This window comes from Diabrotica virgifera, chromosome 10 (assembly GCF_917563875.1).
Source record: "Diabrotica virgifera virgifera chromosome 10, PGI_DIABVI_V3a".
In the NCBI taxonomy this organism is placed as follows: Eukaryota; Metazoa; Arthropoda; class Insecta; order Coleoptera; family Chrysomelidae; genus Diabrotica; species Diabrotica virgifera.
Window position 1 is genome coordinate 10,267,676 of NC_065452.1, and position 16,291 is coordinate 10,283,966.

Sequence of the window (16,291 nt, forward strand, 5' to 3'; positions counted from 1 at the left end):
TTCCCTATACCTGACTGCTTTAATTTGTGCTTAATTGTTAGTCGCACCAACAATCTTAACTACGTAGGTATTTTGATAGCTAAACCATTGTTGGTAATTTTAAGGATTAGTCTGGATTAATATGTATTTATTTCTGAAAAATTATTTGTGATTGAATATTTTCACGGCCAACCTAATAAAATTTTACGTATTTTTTGTTGCAATTAATGTTTAGCTTGAATCACCAATAACTCACAAATTAAAGCAGTTAGGTATAGGGAATACTTATAAAATAAAAAAGTACTATGAAATATCATTTCCTTACAATACTAAAATACAGGGTGTTCTATTTAAGAAACCTCAGAAAATATTCATTCCGAGTTTCGACCAACCCTGTATACTAAAATTTCAAAATTAGCTATACTAATGATTCTTAACAATAATAGACTATATTAAAAATCACTTGAACGTAAGCAGAGTTTTTAATGTCTTAACTATTACAATTCTACAGAGTGTGAATGTTGCTACAAAATTAATAAAAAACGTAAATATCTTTTAAAATACCCTGTATAATATTACAAAATTTCTTCTTTTAAGAAAGAAGATATTGAGGAGAATCCAAAAATGTAGAAATATACAGGGTGTTCCATTTAAAAAAACCAATTTCCACTTTGCAACTTCCGGTATAACCGGAAGTTGCAAAGAGATGAAAATATTTTCATTTAATAGATCATATCATCCCTCAAAACCCCTTTATTCCAATTTTCATGATTCTGTTGCCTTTAGTTCTCGAGATATTTCTAATAGGCCAGTTATCTGCCTCACCCTATATACAACAGAAGTGTTGTATATAGGTCTTCATTCCACGTTGTTTTATCGAAGGTATACAGCCAACTACAGGGTTTACCCTTTTTAAAGTTTTTATATAAAACTATAATAAATATTTAATGTTTTGTTGTACACACACACACCGGTGTATGCAAAAAAATTAGTCAAGTCACGAAAGATAAGCATAAAAATAACCGGGCCACGGAAAAATAAGTTTGGGAAACGCTGCTGTAGACTGATGATCAATGATTAGCCCAACCCAGAGCTTTTTCAGATTAATATTTTTCTTGGTTTAAACTATATTTGGTTTATTTTCTTTTTAGTTTGGTTCCTCCCATCTTCGTTTATTTGTTTGGCGTACTTGTATTGACGTCTATCAATAATTAAAATATTTTTGGTATGTTTTTGTACCCACTGCATGTATCTTTATATTTTATTTGAGTGATCTTTGTCCACTCTCGGATCACTATTGTAAAATTATTTGCCTTTAGAATTTATCATTTCTTTTTGTTACCTTTCGTAATTTTATTTAATAATATTTGGTTATAAAACGAAATTTACAATGTTTTAGTTGTCTCTGCGGGGCCAAGTAATGATGAGGAAGATGATGAAGAAATTCCGGAAGGAGTAGATCCATCATTTTTGGAAGCATTGCCACCCGAAATGAGAAGAGAAGTTTTGGAACAACACCGCATACTCTGTCTCCAACAGCGTATTGCTGCTGCCACTGCTGCAGCTGATGCTGCCGCGGCCGAAGCCGCAACTAGCAGCAATGCTGCTGAGCAGCCACAAGGGGAAGCTGCAGCTGCTAGCGAGGATAACATAGTTAGTCCAGAATTTTTAGCGGCTCTTCCACCAGCTTTACAGGAAGAGGTTTTAACACATCAACGATTGGAACAGCAACGTCAAGCTGCGGCTAGGGCCAATCCAAATGAACCTGTCGATGCTGGAGCCTTCTTTGAAACATTACAGCCGTCCCTTCGAACTATGGTAAGCATATTAATAATTAGGATACAATTTTTGTAACTAACTAGTCTTATCTAAACAATACTAATTTTTTACATTTTAATAAAAATCTATTTTACTAGTTACAAAGGAAATATAAAGACAACTACAATACAAAATCATGTGTTACATATTTGTAGTTGAGTGAAACAATGTTCCAAAATATTTCTTAGCACCAGGTTTCGACAAGTCTTTAAAATGTCTTAAGTGGGACACATACATGCGGTATTTAGCGAATCATAATTATTCACTATTCGCCAATTATCACAATTTTTCACATTATTATTGGCTCTTGTATGATTGTTATGTATTAATATATTTAGCCTCGTAATCAAGGACTGTGCAGCTTGAAGCATATGAAATACAGTGAAGACTAAATTTTTACTTTAAAGTACAATTAACTATAGTCACATAACACATATATACACACCCAAACTTATATGGAATCACCATGTATTTCAAAGTAATATTTATTTCTTTTGAAAAAACTTGTTATTGTTGCGAAGATTAAAGGTTTTTATTGAAAATAAACAAATATATAAGACAATCGGATAGTACAGCCCGGTACGGTATAGGTTATTTGCTTGAGTTGCAAATTGAACAAAAAAAAACTAACTTTTGCGTCTAAAAACGAAAATATGCCTCATGTAGGGTTATACACACAACTTACAACGAGGAAAGATTATTGATTTTGTGGAGAAAGTAATGTTTTCAGATGGACATAGCTGCAGAGCTAGGCGTAATACAGGGCGTTCTCTCCAAAACATATGCTAGGTAACAGGAACTAGGAAAGCTCAAAAATAAAGTAAGGGAAAGTCTCCAAAGTAATAACGGCTCTCCACGATCGTTTAATTGTCCAATCAGCTGGAAGACACCCAACCATTTCTCACCTGCAGCTCCAAAGGCAGCTTTTGGAAGCTACAGTGTAACTATTTCAGTTAAAACGATAAGAAGAATTTGTACCAAGAAGTATACAGCAGGAGACAGTTATGGGTTCCCGAGATATACAGGCAGCACAATATTGATCGCCTAAATTGGTGTCTTCACCACCAAAACTTGAACATTGGGGATTGACAAAATGTGCTATTTTCAAAAACAGTCAGGATTTAATGTAATCAGATGACCCACGAAATCGTGTACTTAGAGGTCGAGGAAGACAAGCAAGAACGAAAACTCTCAGATCTGACAAAACACCGCACGGCTAGTACAAGCTGCGTTGAAAGGATGGAGCAACCTACCACAACAAAATGTTGATAATTTGATTAGGAGCGTGCCCACGCAAACTGAAGCTTGCATAAGGACTAGAGGTGATAACACTGACTACCACAAAATACAAAAAAGAAATAAATAAAAACAAGTTCCCCACTCTACTGTTCATGTCTCCGGTGATCACAATTTTCTCTGTACAATCATTTATCACTTCTTGTAATTTGTCCCAGAACTCATTCTTTTCGTTTTTTGTTGCGTCTTCATCTGGTCCATAGCATATGATTAGGTTTGTATTGGTTTCCTCTGTATCCATATATCTGTCTACTCTTAGTATACTTTCGTTGTAATATATCCAATTTTTTACTTTGTTGATACTATCCTTCTTAATCATGCACGTTACTCCTGCCTGAGCTCTCTTCGTTTCTTCCACTCCACTGTATATTAGTAACATTCCGTTTTCTAATATTATTGATCCTCTACCTTTTTTCTTTCCTTGTGTGTGTGTGTGTGTGTGTGTGTGTGTGTGTGTGTGTGTGTGTGTGTTTGTATTACATTTATTATGGCATCATGTGTGTGCATTTTGCTACGTTATGGCATCTGCGAGCTTTGTGGCATCATACACGCGATGCCATAAAATTTTAATTCGATTTTTAGCATCTACGGCATAATATTGTCACAGATAGCGTCATTTTAATATTTTGTGATATTTTGGTGTGTATGATGCCATAAGATGATATCGTTGTACATTCACACACATGTATTTGTTATGGCATCATTCTCGCTGCGTATATAGTGCTGCCCCCTACGATTAAAATAATATGTGCATGAAGTAATTTACACTCCTTTGGAACATGATGCCATTAGGTACGAGCTATCAGAAGCGAGTGGTGTGTACCTAATTTGCGGAATTATATCGATTTATACTTTGTTGGTTTTTTGTTGTTGTTGTTGTGGCCGTTATAAAGATAATGTAGTGTGTGTGATGTTATCATGACAATGTACGTAATCTTCAAAAATATCACAGGTCAACCAGGGGCAACTGAAGCTCTAATATATTATATTCTCGAAGGTTTTTGGTGGTTGGTGCACTGAATGTGAATCTGGGGTCAAAATTGTTGTGTCACGTCAAGTTTTCGAGATATCCTAACCTTTATTGTATTATTTTTAATATCTTATTTTTGATAACTTTGAAATAAATGAAATATAAAATGAAAATACTGAAAGCCAAGGGTAAACTAATGAACTACACGCAACATAGAGTATTTAATTTTAGAATGTGACCTAACAGTAAAAAATATAGAAATACCTAAGTACAAAGAAACCTTAGGAAGATAGCAACAAATGAAAGACTGATGGAAAAAGGACAAAAATTGGCTATGGTTTCATAGTTATTGAAGACATTAAATGGAAATGGAACCAAAAAACAAGCAGAATAGAAAAAGTAACAAACAATGCAGAACCAGCTAGTTCATAAAACTAGCTGAAGAAAACCGTGACCAGACATCTCGTAACGCGACAATTCGTAACCGGACAAGTGGTAACGGACAACTCGTAACGGCGACAGTTCGTAACAGCGACACTTCATAACGGCGACAGTTCGTAACTATACAAGTTCGTAACGGACAATTCGTAAACGTCCAAATTGAATTATTCTGTTTATGTTTGTTAACGTGAAAACTAACTCTTATTACAGTTATAATTGAATGTTTATCAATTTAATGAATCAGTACCGGGATGAACATGTTTAATACATTTTATATTTCGTGTTTCAGAATAATATATTAAAAGTCCTTAATAACAAACAAATATTTAAATACATACAAACTTTTAACAATATTTTTAAAAGTTTATCCCTCTCATTGTTCCTTAAATTTACATATACCTAGACAAAGGACTAATGAAGTAATTAATGAAATCTTTAAGCCGGCAACCGTCTTTAGACATTCCCAACTTTTTAAGTAAACATTTTGTAAAGGAAAACAACTTTTCTTCTTCTTCACTTGCCTTGTCCGTTGCGGACGTTGGCTATCATCATAGCAATTTTTAATTTCGTTTGCGGCGTTTCTGAATAACTCGATCGATGTTAGTCCAAACCATTGGTGTAAGTTTTGAAGTCATGAGTGTCTTCTCCTTCCGGGTCCGCGTTTGCTTTCTATTTTACCCTGTATTATTAGTTGGAGTATATAATATTTATCATGTCTCACAATATGACCGAGGTATTCAAGTTTCTGTTTCTTAATTGTGAAAGAGATTTCTTTTTGTTTTCCCATTCGGTGCCGTACCTCTACGTTTGTGGTATGAGTCGTCCAGGATATTTTGAGGATACGTCGATACACCCACATTTCGAATGCCTCCAGCTTTCTCATTAATGTTTCCGTCAGTGTCCATGCCTCTGCGCCATACAGCAAGACTGGAAATAAATAACACTTTTGCAGCCATATTTTTAGTAGGAGAGATATGTCGGATCGGGTGAATATATTATTAATGTTGTTAAATGTTGCTCTGGCATTTCAATTCTAGATCGTATTTCGGTTGTTTGATCCCATTTGGAGTTGACGACTGTTCCAAGGTATATATACGAGTCAACGTGTTTAATTAGTTGGTTTTTTATTTTTAATTGTCTGGCAGGTTTTTGAATTTGGCTGACCAGCATCCATTTTGTTTTATTTATGTTGAGGTTAAGTCCTCTTTCTTCACTCGTTCTTTGTACCATGTCCATTAAGATACTGTGAAAAACAACACTTGTCCAAAAATTAAAATTTTGGCAAATCAAGAAAAACTTCCCAGACATCTGGTGTTTTCTATAGAAACATCCAAATATTCTATGTAGTTTACTCCGGTCATCATAGATTTTTACAGAACTAAATGTGTCGGATGGATAAAGAAACTACTATTCTATGAGAAGAATACATAAAATCGAATTTTCTTAAAATGGACATGTATTGTTTTTCAAATAAACGCTTCAATTTTAAAAATGTTTATTCTGATAGTGATTTATTAAATTGATTATTTTTTTCACCCGTCAAATTCTGACGTTTTTGCTTTTTCAGCCAATCACCACGCGTCTTTCTAGCCAATCATTGAGTGTAATACTGATAAAACAGCCTCTTCCTTGATAAAACAGTCTCTTCCCTGATAAAACTTAAGGTACCCTAAATTTCACATAATACGTACATACATTAATTACGAACGACATTGGAAAATCTCATATTAGTTATAAAAATTGTGTTTTTAATAATTGTTCATTTTCGATTTAAACAGTTTTTTATGTATTAACAATATAATAAATAAATTGGTTCATTTTTAAATCATAAAATAATTTATCTATAACCTACTTAAGACATTGATCCTAGTTGTCTTAAAAATATTTCACAGATGCCCGTATTTACTAATAATACATATTGGTTCACAAAATAATCTTTTCAAATACCACTTGTCCTCTAAATTTTGCTTGATAAATTTTTTCGTTTTCATACTTAAACTTCTTTATTTAGGGTAAAATCACTCAAACAAACCGAAATGGATAAAATCACTCGTCCTTGGGACTCGTGATTTTATCATTCGGTTTGTTTTCGTAATTTTACCAAATAAAGAAGTTTTCGTGAAAACAAAAAAATTTATCGATAAAATTTAGAGGACTCGTGGTATTACCTTTGATAAACATAATTTCATTTATAACTGTTTAACAGTTAGTTTCAACGTTAACAAAAATAAGCAGAATAATTCAATTTCGACGTTACAAATTTGTATAGTTACGAACTGTCGCCGTTATGAAGTGTCGCCGATACGAACTGTCGCTATTACGAATTGTCCGTTACCATTTGTCCGGTTACGAACTGTCGCGTTACGAGATGTCATGGAACCGAAGAAAACACAAAGACGGAACGAGAAACAAAACAGGCACGGTACAGGGACATGAACAGATCTAAAGATAATAACACAAACGGAAGGAAAAACAAAGTACAAGTTAAGCACAGAAAAAAACAAAACAATTCTGAAAATGGCATCATGGAAAGTAAGAGGTATAAATGGAAAGGCAATAGAACTGCGGGAAGAAACCAGAAATAAGAACATTGAAACAGTAGCTTTAACAGAGGCAAAGAAGGAAGGAAGAGGATCAATAATATTAGAAAAAGGAATGTTACTAATATACAGTAAAGTGGGAGAAACGAAGAGAGCTCAGGCAAGAGTAGCGTGTATAATAAAGATGAATATTATCAACAAAGTAAAAAATTGGATATATTACAACGAACATATACTAAGAGTAGACGTAGATATGGATATAGAGGAAACCAATACAAAACTAATCATATGCTATGGACCAGATGAAGACGCAACAAAAAACGAAAATAATGAGTTCTGGGATAAGTTCCCAGAAGTGATAAATATTTGTACCTACAGAGAAAATTATGATCACAGGAGACATGGACAGTAGAGTGGGAAAAGAAGCAGAAAAAAGGAACAATGTCATTGGACCTTATGGGAAGGAAAAAATAAACAAAACTGGAAATTACCACTCAAATTCTGTCTAGGTCTAGACAATAACCTGGTGATTATGAACACACACTTCCGGCATAAAAGTATACACAAGATCACAAAAGAAGTCAAATCAAGAGAAGAACAATCAATTATGGACTATACTATAGTGCAAAAAGCAGAAGAACTGGATAAGAGACGTAAGGGTGAAAAGGTGTTATGAAATTGGCAGTGACCACTATATACTGGAAACCACATTCAAAAGCAAAAGAAAAGAAATAAAAAGGAATGAGAGCATAAACAGAAAACACAAAGAAATAATAAAAAAATTATAAACTAAGGGAAGAATCAACGAATCAACGAAAATAATATACACAGAGGAGCTAGAGAAAGAGATGGAAAATGAACAAGAAACAACAGAAATAATAGAAGAAGAATGGGAAAGATTTAAAAATGCGATGATAAAATCAGCTAATGCAATATGTGGGACTACAAGAAACAATAACAGAGAGAAACGAACATCTTGGTGGAATGATGAAGTGAAAAGATAAATAAAAGAAAAGAAGATATTTTAAAAACAATACGTACAAGACAAAACACAAAAAAATATGAAAATTATAAGAGACAAAGAACAAAAATGGAAGAGGAAAAGAAAAGTTGGGAAAAATTCGGAAAAAAAATGGAATAAAACAGCACAGAAACTGTAAAGTTATTTTATAGAACACTGAAGAACCTAAAAAGCAACAAAGAAACAAAGGTGAAACAAATAATGAACAAGGAAGGAACAATAATAAACGATAAGAAAATAATGGAAATATGGAGGGAACACTTCGAGCTGATACTGAATGGAAAGCAAGGGAATACAATGGAAAAAGAAAGCCAGATCAATAGAGGGTCCATGAGAAACACGGAAAATCAAGAAACTTTAGAAAAAGAAGAACTGGAAGAAGCAATAAGAAAGATAAAGATTAGAGAAGTACCAGGAAGGGATGAAGTAGCACCAGAAATGATGAAATATATAGAAGTAAAAAAAATTAATTTTTATAATTTGTTTAATTTGTTTTCATAAAAAAATTACTATGCATATAGAACCTAATATGGAAAATAAAAGTAATACCCAAACAATGGACAAATGCAGTAATTACAGTAGAATCCCGATTATCCGTGCTCCTTGGGACCGGAGGTGGCACGGATAATTGAAAAGCACGGATAATCCGAACATGTGTTTCTTATGTATAATACATACAGTCGGAAAAATGAAAGAATACCCATGAACGATCACATCAAGCACTTATTTTGTATTTGCTGTCTTTTTCTATAAATAACAAACGTTTGTTATAGACAAGGACAGCAAATCAAGGAAAGTGATTAATGTGATCGTTCATGGGTACTCTTTGAGTGTGGCATCAAGAGTGTGGCAAGCAAAACCAATAGCGAAGAACAGAAGACAACGAAGCATTAAAGAATGGAATAGTCACATCTCGCAGATACTAGAAAGTAAGAGAAAAACTTGGCAAGAAGCAACACAAATGGCCACCATTAAGAAAGAATGGAGGAAGTTCATTGAGAGTTAGACGAAACTCCCGACACCTCAGAAGATTAGGACACTGATTAAGATTGAATGAATGGCCCAACACCGAAAGGTATCAATGAGTCTACTGATTAAGTAAGTAAAGAAGTAAGTTTTTTCGCATCACCTTTTAGTTCAATTGTCAAACATTAAAGAGCAGGTGTACAAGAATCAAGAAAAGAGAATATCATCGGCAATAGAAGAGGTGTGAGTGATATGAATTAAAAAAAATAATAATGGATTAAACAAAATTGTAGAAATAAATATCTGCAAAAAAAGAAACACAAGTTAAAAAAAAAAGAAAAAAAGAAACGCAGTCAGTAAAAACTCTTAAAACACCTCAAAAACCCCATGGATGCCCGAACAAATAAAATCCGTAATGGCTTTCTTTAAATTTGATTTGAAGAAGGAAGTACTACCAGGAAAACAAAAATGTGAATAGTGCAAATCAAAATACCCAGTATTAGAAATGAGAAAATTTACGGATATAAAGTTTTATTTGAAAAACTATTAGAGCCGCAATAAGCGACTAATAAATAATAATGACAATAAATTAATAACATAGATTTTATGCAAATTGTTTGCAAATAACTGACAAAGTTAAAAAAACAAGAATTTGTTCTGTAATTTATTAGTTTTTTATTATCCCAAAAATGTCGGGCATAATTCAGGTATTAAGTCATGGTGTGTCAAGTGTGGTATTTATGACATCTCAAGGTACATGTGGCATCTGATGCCACAAGTAATGTTATCATAGTTTTCCCTGTAGTTTTGTTTAGAAGGAGGGTATAACAAAATTAGAAATATATTACTGATCCACACCTAATTAGAATCAACCTAACGTACATAGACTTGATGATGCCACTTTGCAGTCTGAAGCACAGATGCCACAACAAATGCGGCGCCGTGTATGTGTGTGTGTGTGTGTGTGTGTGTGTGTGTGTGTGTGTGTGTGTGTGTGTGTGTGTGTGTGTGTGTGTGTGTGTGTGTGTGTTTGTATTACATTTATTATGGCATCATGTGTGTGCATTTTGCTACGTTATGGCATCTGCGAGCTTTGTGGCATCATACACGCGATGCCATAAAATTTTAAGTCGATTTTTAGCATCTACGGCATTATATTGTCACAGATGGCGTCATTTTAATATTTTGTAATATTTTGGTGTGTATGACGCCATAAGATGATATCGTTGTACATTCACACACATGTATTTGTTATGGCATCATTCTCGCTGCGTATATAGTGCTGCCCCCTACGATTAAAATAATATGTGCATGAAATAATTTACACTCCTTTGGAACATGATGCCATTAGGTACGAGCTATCAGAAGCGAGTGGTGTGTACCTAATTTGCGGAATTATATCGATTTATACTTTGTTAGTTTTTTGTTGTTGTTGTTGTGGCCGTTATAAAGATAATGTAGTGTGTGTGATGTTATCATGACAATGTACGTAAACTTTAAAAATATCACAGGTCAACCAGGGGCAACTGAAGCTCGAAGGTTTTTGGTGGTTGGTGCACTGAATGTGAATCTGGGGTCAAAATTGTTGTGTCACGTCAAGTTTTCGAGATATCCTAACCTTTATTGTATTATTTTTAATATCTTATTTTTGATAACTTTGAAATAAATGAAATATAAAATGAAAATACTGAAAGCCAAGGGTAAACTAATGAACTACACGCAACATAGAGTATTTAATTTTAGAATGTGACCTAACAGTAAAAAATATAGAAATACCTAAGTACAAAGAAACCTTAGGAAGATAGCAACAAATGAAAGACTAATGGAAAAAGGACAAAAATTGGCTATGGTTTCATAGTTATTGAAGGCATTAAATGGAAATGGAACCAAAAAACAAGCAGAATAAAAAAAGTAACAAACAATGCAGAACCAGCTAGTTCATAAAACTAGCTGAAGAAAACCGTGACCAGACATCTCGTAACGCGACAATTCGTAACCGGACAAGTGGTAACGGGCAACTCGTAACGGCGACAGTTCGTAACAGCGACACTTCATAACGGCGACAGTTCGTAACTATACAAGTTCGTAACGGACAATTCGTAAACGTCCAAATTGAATTATTCTGTTTATGTTTGTTAACGTGAAAACTAACTGTTATTACAGTTATAATTGAATGTTTATCAATTTAATGAATCAGTACCGGGATGAAGATGTTTAATACATTTTATATTTCGTGTTTCAGAATAATATATTAAAAGTCCTTAATAACAAACAAATATTTAAATACATACAAACTTTTAACAATATTTTTAAAAGTTTATCCCTCTCATTGTTCCTTAAATTTACATATACCTAGACAAAGGACTAATGAAGTAATTAATGAAATCTTTAAGCCGGCAACCGTCTTTAGACATTCCCAACTTTTTAAGTAAACATTTTGTAAAGGAAAACAACTTTTCTTCTTCTTCACTTGCCTTCTCCGTTGCGGACGTTGGCTATCATCATAGCAATTTTAATTTTGTTTGCGGCGTTTCTGAATAACTCGATCGATGTTAGTCCATACCATTGGTGTAAGTTTTGAAGTCATGGGTGTCTTCTTCTTCCGGGTCCGCGTTTGCTTTCTATTTTACCCTGTATTATTAGTTGGAGTATATAATATTTATCATGTCTCACAATATGACCGAGGTATTCAAGTTTCTGTTTCTTAATTGTGAAAGAGATTTCTTTTTGTTTTCCCATTCGGTGCAGTACCTCTACGTTTGTGGTATGAGTCGTCCAGGATATTTTGAGGATACGTCGATACACCCACATTTCGAATGCCTCCAGCTTCCTCATTAATGTTTCCGTCAGTGTCCATGCCTCTGCGCCATACAGCAAGACTGGAAATAAATAGCACTTTTGCAGCCATATTTTTAGTAGGAGAGATATGTCGGATCGGGTGAATATATTATTAATGTTGTTAAATGTTGCTCTGGCATTTCAATTCTAGATCGTATTTCGGTTGTTTGATCCCATTTGGAGTTGACGACTGTTCCAAGGTATATATACGAGTCAACGTGTTTAATTAGTTGGTTTTTTATTTTAATTGTCTGGCAGGTTTTTGAATTTGGCTGACCAGCATCCATTTTGTTTTATTTATGTTGAGGTTAAGTCCTCTTTCTTCACTCGTTCTTTGTACAATCTCCATTAAGATATTGTGAAAAACAACACTTGTCCAAAAATTAAAATTTTGGCAAATCAAGAAAAACTTCCCAGACATCTGTTGTTTTCTATAGAAACATTCAAATGTTCTATGTAGTTTACTCCGGACATCATAGATTTTTACAAAACTAAATGTGTCGGATGGATAAAGAAACTACTATTCTATGAGAAGAATACATAAAATTGAATTTTCTTAAAATGGACATGTATTGTTTTTCAAATAAACGCTTCAATTTTAAAAATGTTTATTCTGATACTGATTTATTAAATTGATTATTTTTTTCACCCGTCAAATTCTGACGTTTTTGCTTTTTCAGCCAATCACCACGCGTCTTTCTAGCCAATCATTGAGTGTAATACTGATAAAACAGCCTCTTCCTTGATAAAACAGTCTCGTCCCTGATAAAACTTAAGGTACCCTAAATTTCACATAATACGTACATACCTTAATTACGAACGACATTGGAAAATCTCATATTAGTTATAAAAATTGTGTTTTTAATAATTGTTCATTTTCGATTTAAACAGTTTTTTATGTATTAACAATATAATAAATAAATTGGTTCATTTTTAAATCATAAAATAATTTATCTATAACCTACTTAAGACATTGATCCTAGTTGTCTTAAAAATATTTCACAGATGCCCGTATTTACTAATAATATATATTGGTTCACAAAATAATCTTTTCAAATACCACTTGTCCTCTAAATTTTGCTTGATAAATTTTTTCGTTTTCATACTTAAACTTCTTTATTTAGGGTAAAATCACTCAAAAAAACCGAAATGGATAAAATCACTCGTCCTTCGGACTCGTGACGTTATCATTCGGTTTGTTTTCGTAATTTTACCAAATAAAGAAGTTTTCGTGAAAACAAAAAAATTTATCGATAAAATTTAGAGGACTCGTGGTATTACCTTTGATAAACATAATTTCATTTATAACTGTTTAACAGTTAGTTTCAACGTTAACAAAAATAAGCAGAATAATTCAATTTGGACGTTACAAATTTGTATAGTTACGAACTGTCGCCGTTATGAAGTGTCGCCGATACGAACTGTCGCTATTACGAATTGTCCGTTACCATTTGTCCGGTTACGAACTGTCGCGTTACGAGATGTCATGGAACCGAAGAAAGCACAAAGACGGAACGAGAAACAAAACAGGCACAGTACAGGGACATGAACAGATCTAAAGATAATAACACAAACGGAAGGAAAAACAAAGTACAAGTTAAGCACAGAAAAAAACAAAACAATTCTGAAAATGGCATCATGGACAGTAAGAGGAAGAGGTATAAATGGAAAGGCAATAGAACTGCGGGAAGAAACTAGAAATAAGAACATTGAAACAGTAGCTTTAACAGAGACAAAGAAGGAAGGAAGAGGATCAATAATATTAGAAAAAGGAATGCTACTAATATACAGTAAAGTGGTAGAAACGAAGAGAGCTCAGGCAAGAGTAGCGTGCATAATAAAGATGAATATTATCAACAAAGTAAAAAATTGGATATATTACAACGAACATATACTAAGAGTAGACGTAGATATGGATATAGAGGAAACCAATACAAAACTAATCATATGCTATGGACCAGATGAAGACGAAACAAAAAACGAAAATAATGAGTTCTGGGATAAGTTCCCAGAAGTGATAAATATTTGTACCTACAGAGAAAATTATGATCACAGGAGACATGAACATTAGAGTGGGAAAAGAAGCAGAAAAAGGGAACAATGTCATTGGACCTTATGGGGAGGAAAAAATAAACAAAACTGGAAATTACCACTCAAATTCTGTCTAGGTCTAGACAATAACCTGGTGATTATGAACACACACTTCCGGCATAAAAGTATACACAAGATCACAAGAGAAGTCAAATCAAGAGAAGAACAATCAATTATGAACTATACTATAGTGCAAAAAGCAGAAGAACTGGATAAGAGACGTAAGGGTGAAAAGGTGTTATGAAATTGGCAGTGACCACTATATACTGGAAACCACATTCAAAAGCAAAAGAAAAGAAATAAAAAGGAATGAGAGCATAAACAGGAAACACAAAGAAATAATAAAAAAATTATAAACTAAGGGAAGAATCAACGAATCAACGAAAATAATGTACACAGAGGAGCTAGAGAAAGAGATGGAAAATGAACACGAAACAACAGAAATAATAGAAGAAGAATGGGAAAGATTTAAAAATGCGATGATAAGATCAGCTAATGCAATATGTGGGACTACAAGAAACAATAACAGAGAGAAACGAACATCTTGGTGGAATGATGAAGTGAAAAGATAAATAAAAGAAAAGAAGAAATTATAAAAACAATACGTACAAGACAAAACACAAAAAAATATGAAAATTATAAGAGACAAAGAACAAAAATGAAAGAGATAGTGAAGGAAGAGGAAAAGAAAAGTTGGGAAAAATTCGGAAAAAAAATGGAAGAAAACAGCACAGAAACTGTAGAGTTATTTTATAGAGCACTGAAGAACCTAAAAAGCAACAAAGAAACAAAGGTGAAACAAATAATGAACAAGGAAGGAACAATAATAAACGATAAAAAAATAATGGAAAGATGGAGGGAACACTTCGAGCTGATACTGAATGGAAAGCAAGGGAATACAATGGAAAAAGAAAGCCAGATCAATAGAGGGTCCATGAGAAACACGGAAAATCAAGAAACTTTAGAAAAAGAAGAACTGGAAGAAGCAATAAGAAAGATAAAGATTAGAGAAGTACCAGGAAGCGATGAAGTAGCACCAGAAATGATGAAATATATAGAAGTAAAAAAAAAATTAATTTTTATAATTTGTTTAATTTGTTTTCATAAAAAAATTACTATGCATATAGAACCTAATATGGAAAATAAAAGTAATACCCAGACAATGGACAAATGCAGTAATTACAGTAGAATTCCGATTATCCGTGCTCCTTGGGACCGGAGGTGGCACGGATAATTGAAAAGCACGGATAATTGAAAAGCACGGATAATTGAGAAGCACGGATAATCCGAACATGTGTTTCTTATGTATAATACATACAGTCGGAAAAATGAAAGAATACCCATGAACGATCACATCAAGCACTTATTTTGTATTTGCTGTCTTTTTCTATAAATAACAAACGTTTGTTATAGACAAGGACAGCAAATACACGGAAAGTGATTGATGTGATCGTTCATGGGTACTCTTTGAGTGTGGCATAAAGAGTGTGGCAAGCAAAACCAATAGCGAAGAACAGAAGACGACGAAGCATTAAAGAATGGAATAGTCACATCTCGCAGATACTAGAAAGTAAGAGAAAAACTTGACAAGAAGCAACACAAATGGCCACCAATAGGAAAGAATGGAGGAAGTTCATTGAGAGTTAGACGAAACTCCCGACACCTCAGAAGATTAAGACACTGATTAAGATTGAATGAATGGCCCAACACCGAAAGGTATCAATGAGTCTACTGATTAAGTAAGTAAAGAAGTAAGTTTTTTCGCATCACCTTTTAGTTCAATTGTCAAACATTAAAGAGCAGGTGTACAAGAATCAAGAAAAGAGAAAATCATCGGCAATAGAAGAGGTGTGAGTGATATGAATTAAAAAAAATAATAATAGATTAAACAAAATTGTAGAAATAAATATCTGCAAAAAAAGAAACACAAGTTAAAAAAAAAAGAAAAAAAGAAACGCAGTCAGTAAAAACTCTTAAAACACTTCAAAAACCCCATGGATGCCCGAACAAATAAAATCCGTAATGGTTTTCTTTAAATTTGATTTGAAGAAGAAGTACTCCCAGGAAAACAAAAATGTGAATAGTGCAAATCAAAATATCCAGTATTAGAAATGAGAAAATTTACGGATATAAAGTTTTATTTGAAAAACTATTAGAGCCGCAATAAGCGACTAATAAATAATAATGACAATAAATTAATAACATAGATTTTATGCAAATTGTTTGCAAATAACTGACAAAGTTAAAAAAACAAGAATTTGTTCTGTAATTTATTAGTTTTTTATTGTCCCAAAAATGTCGGGCATAATTCAAGTATTAAGTCATGGTGTG

The 16,291-nt window shown here is 33.3% G+C and overlaps 1 protein-coding gene across 3 annotated transcripts in view; it reads left to right on the forward strand.

The window, feature by feature from the left end:
• LOC114334526 (E3 ubiquitin-protein ligase HUWE1) overlaps positions 1-16,291 on the forward strand; it is a 192,570-nt gene that overhangs the window by 115,335 nt on the left and 60,944 nt on the right. For all 3 annotated transcript variants that reach the window (XM_028284586.2, XM_028284587.2, XM_028284588.2), the window contains one exon: positions 1,379-1,797. In XM_028284586.2, coding sequence (XP_028140387.1) covers positions 1,379-1,797 — 419 coding nt within the window. The remainder of the gene's footprint in view (positions 1-1,378; positions 1,798-16,291) is intronic.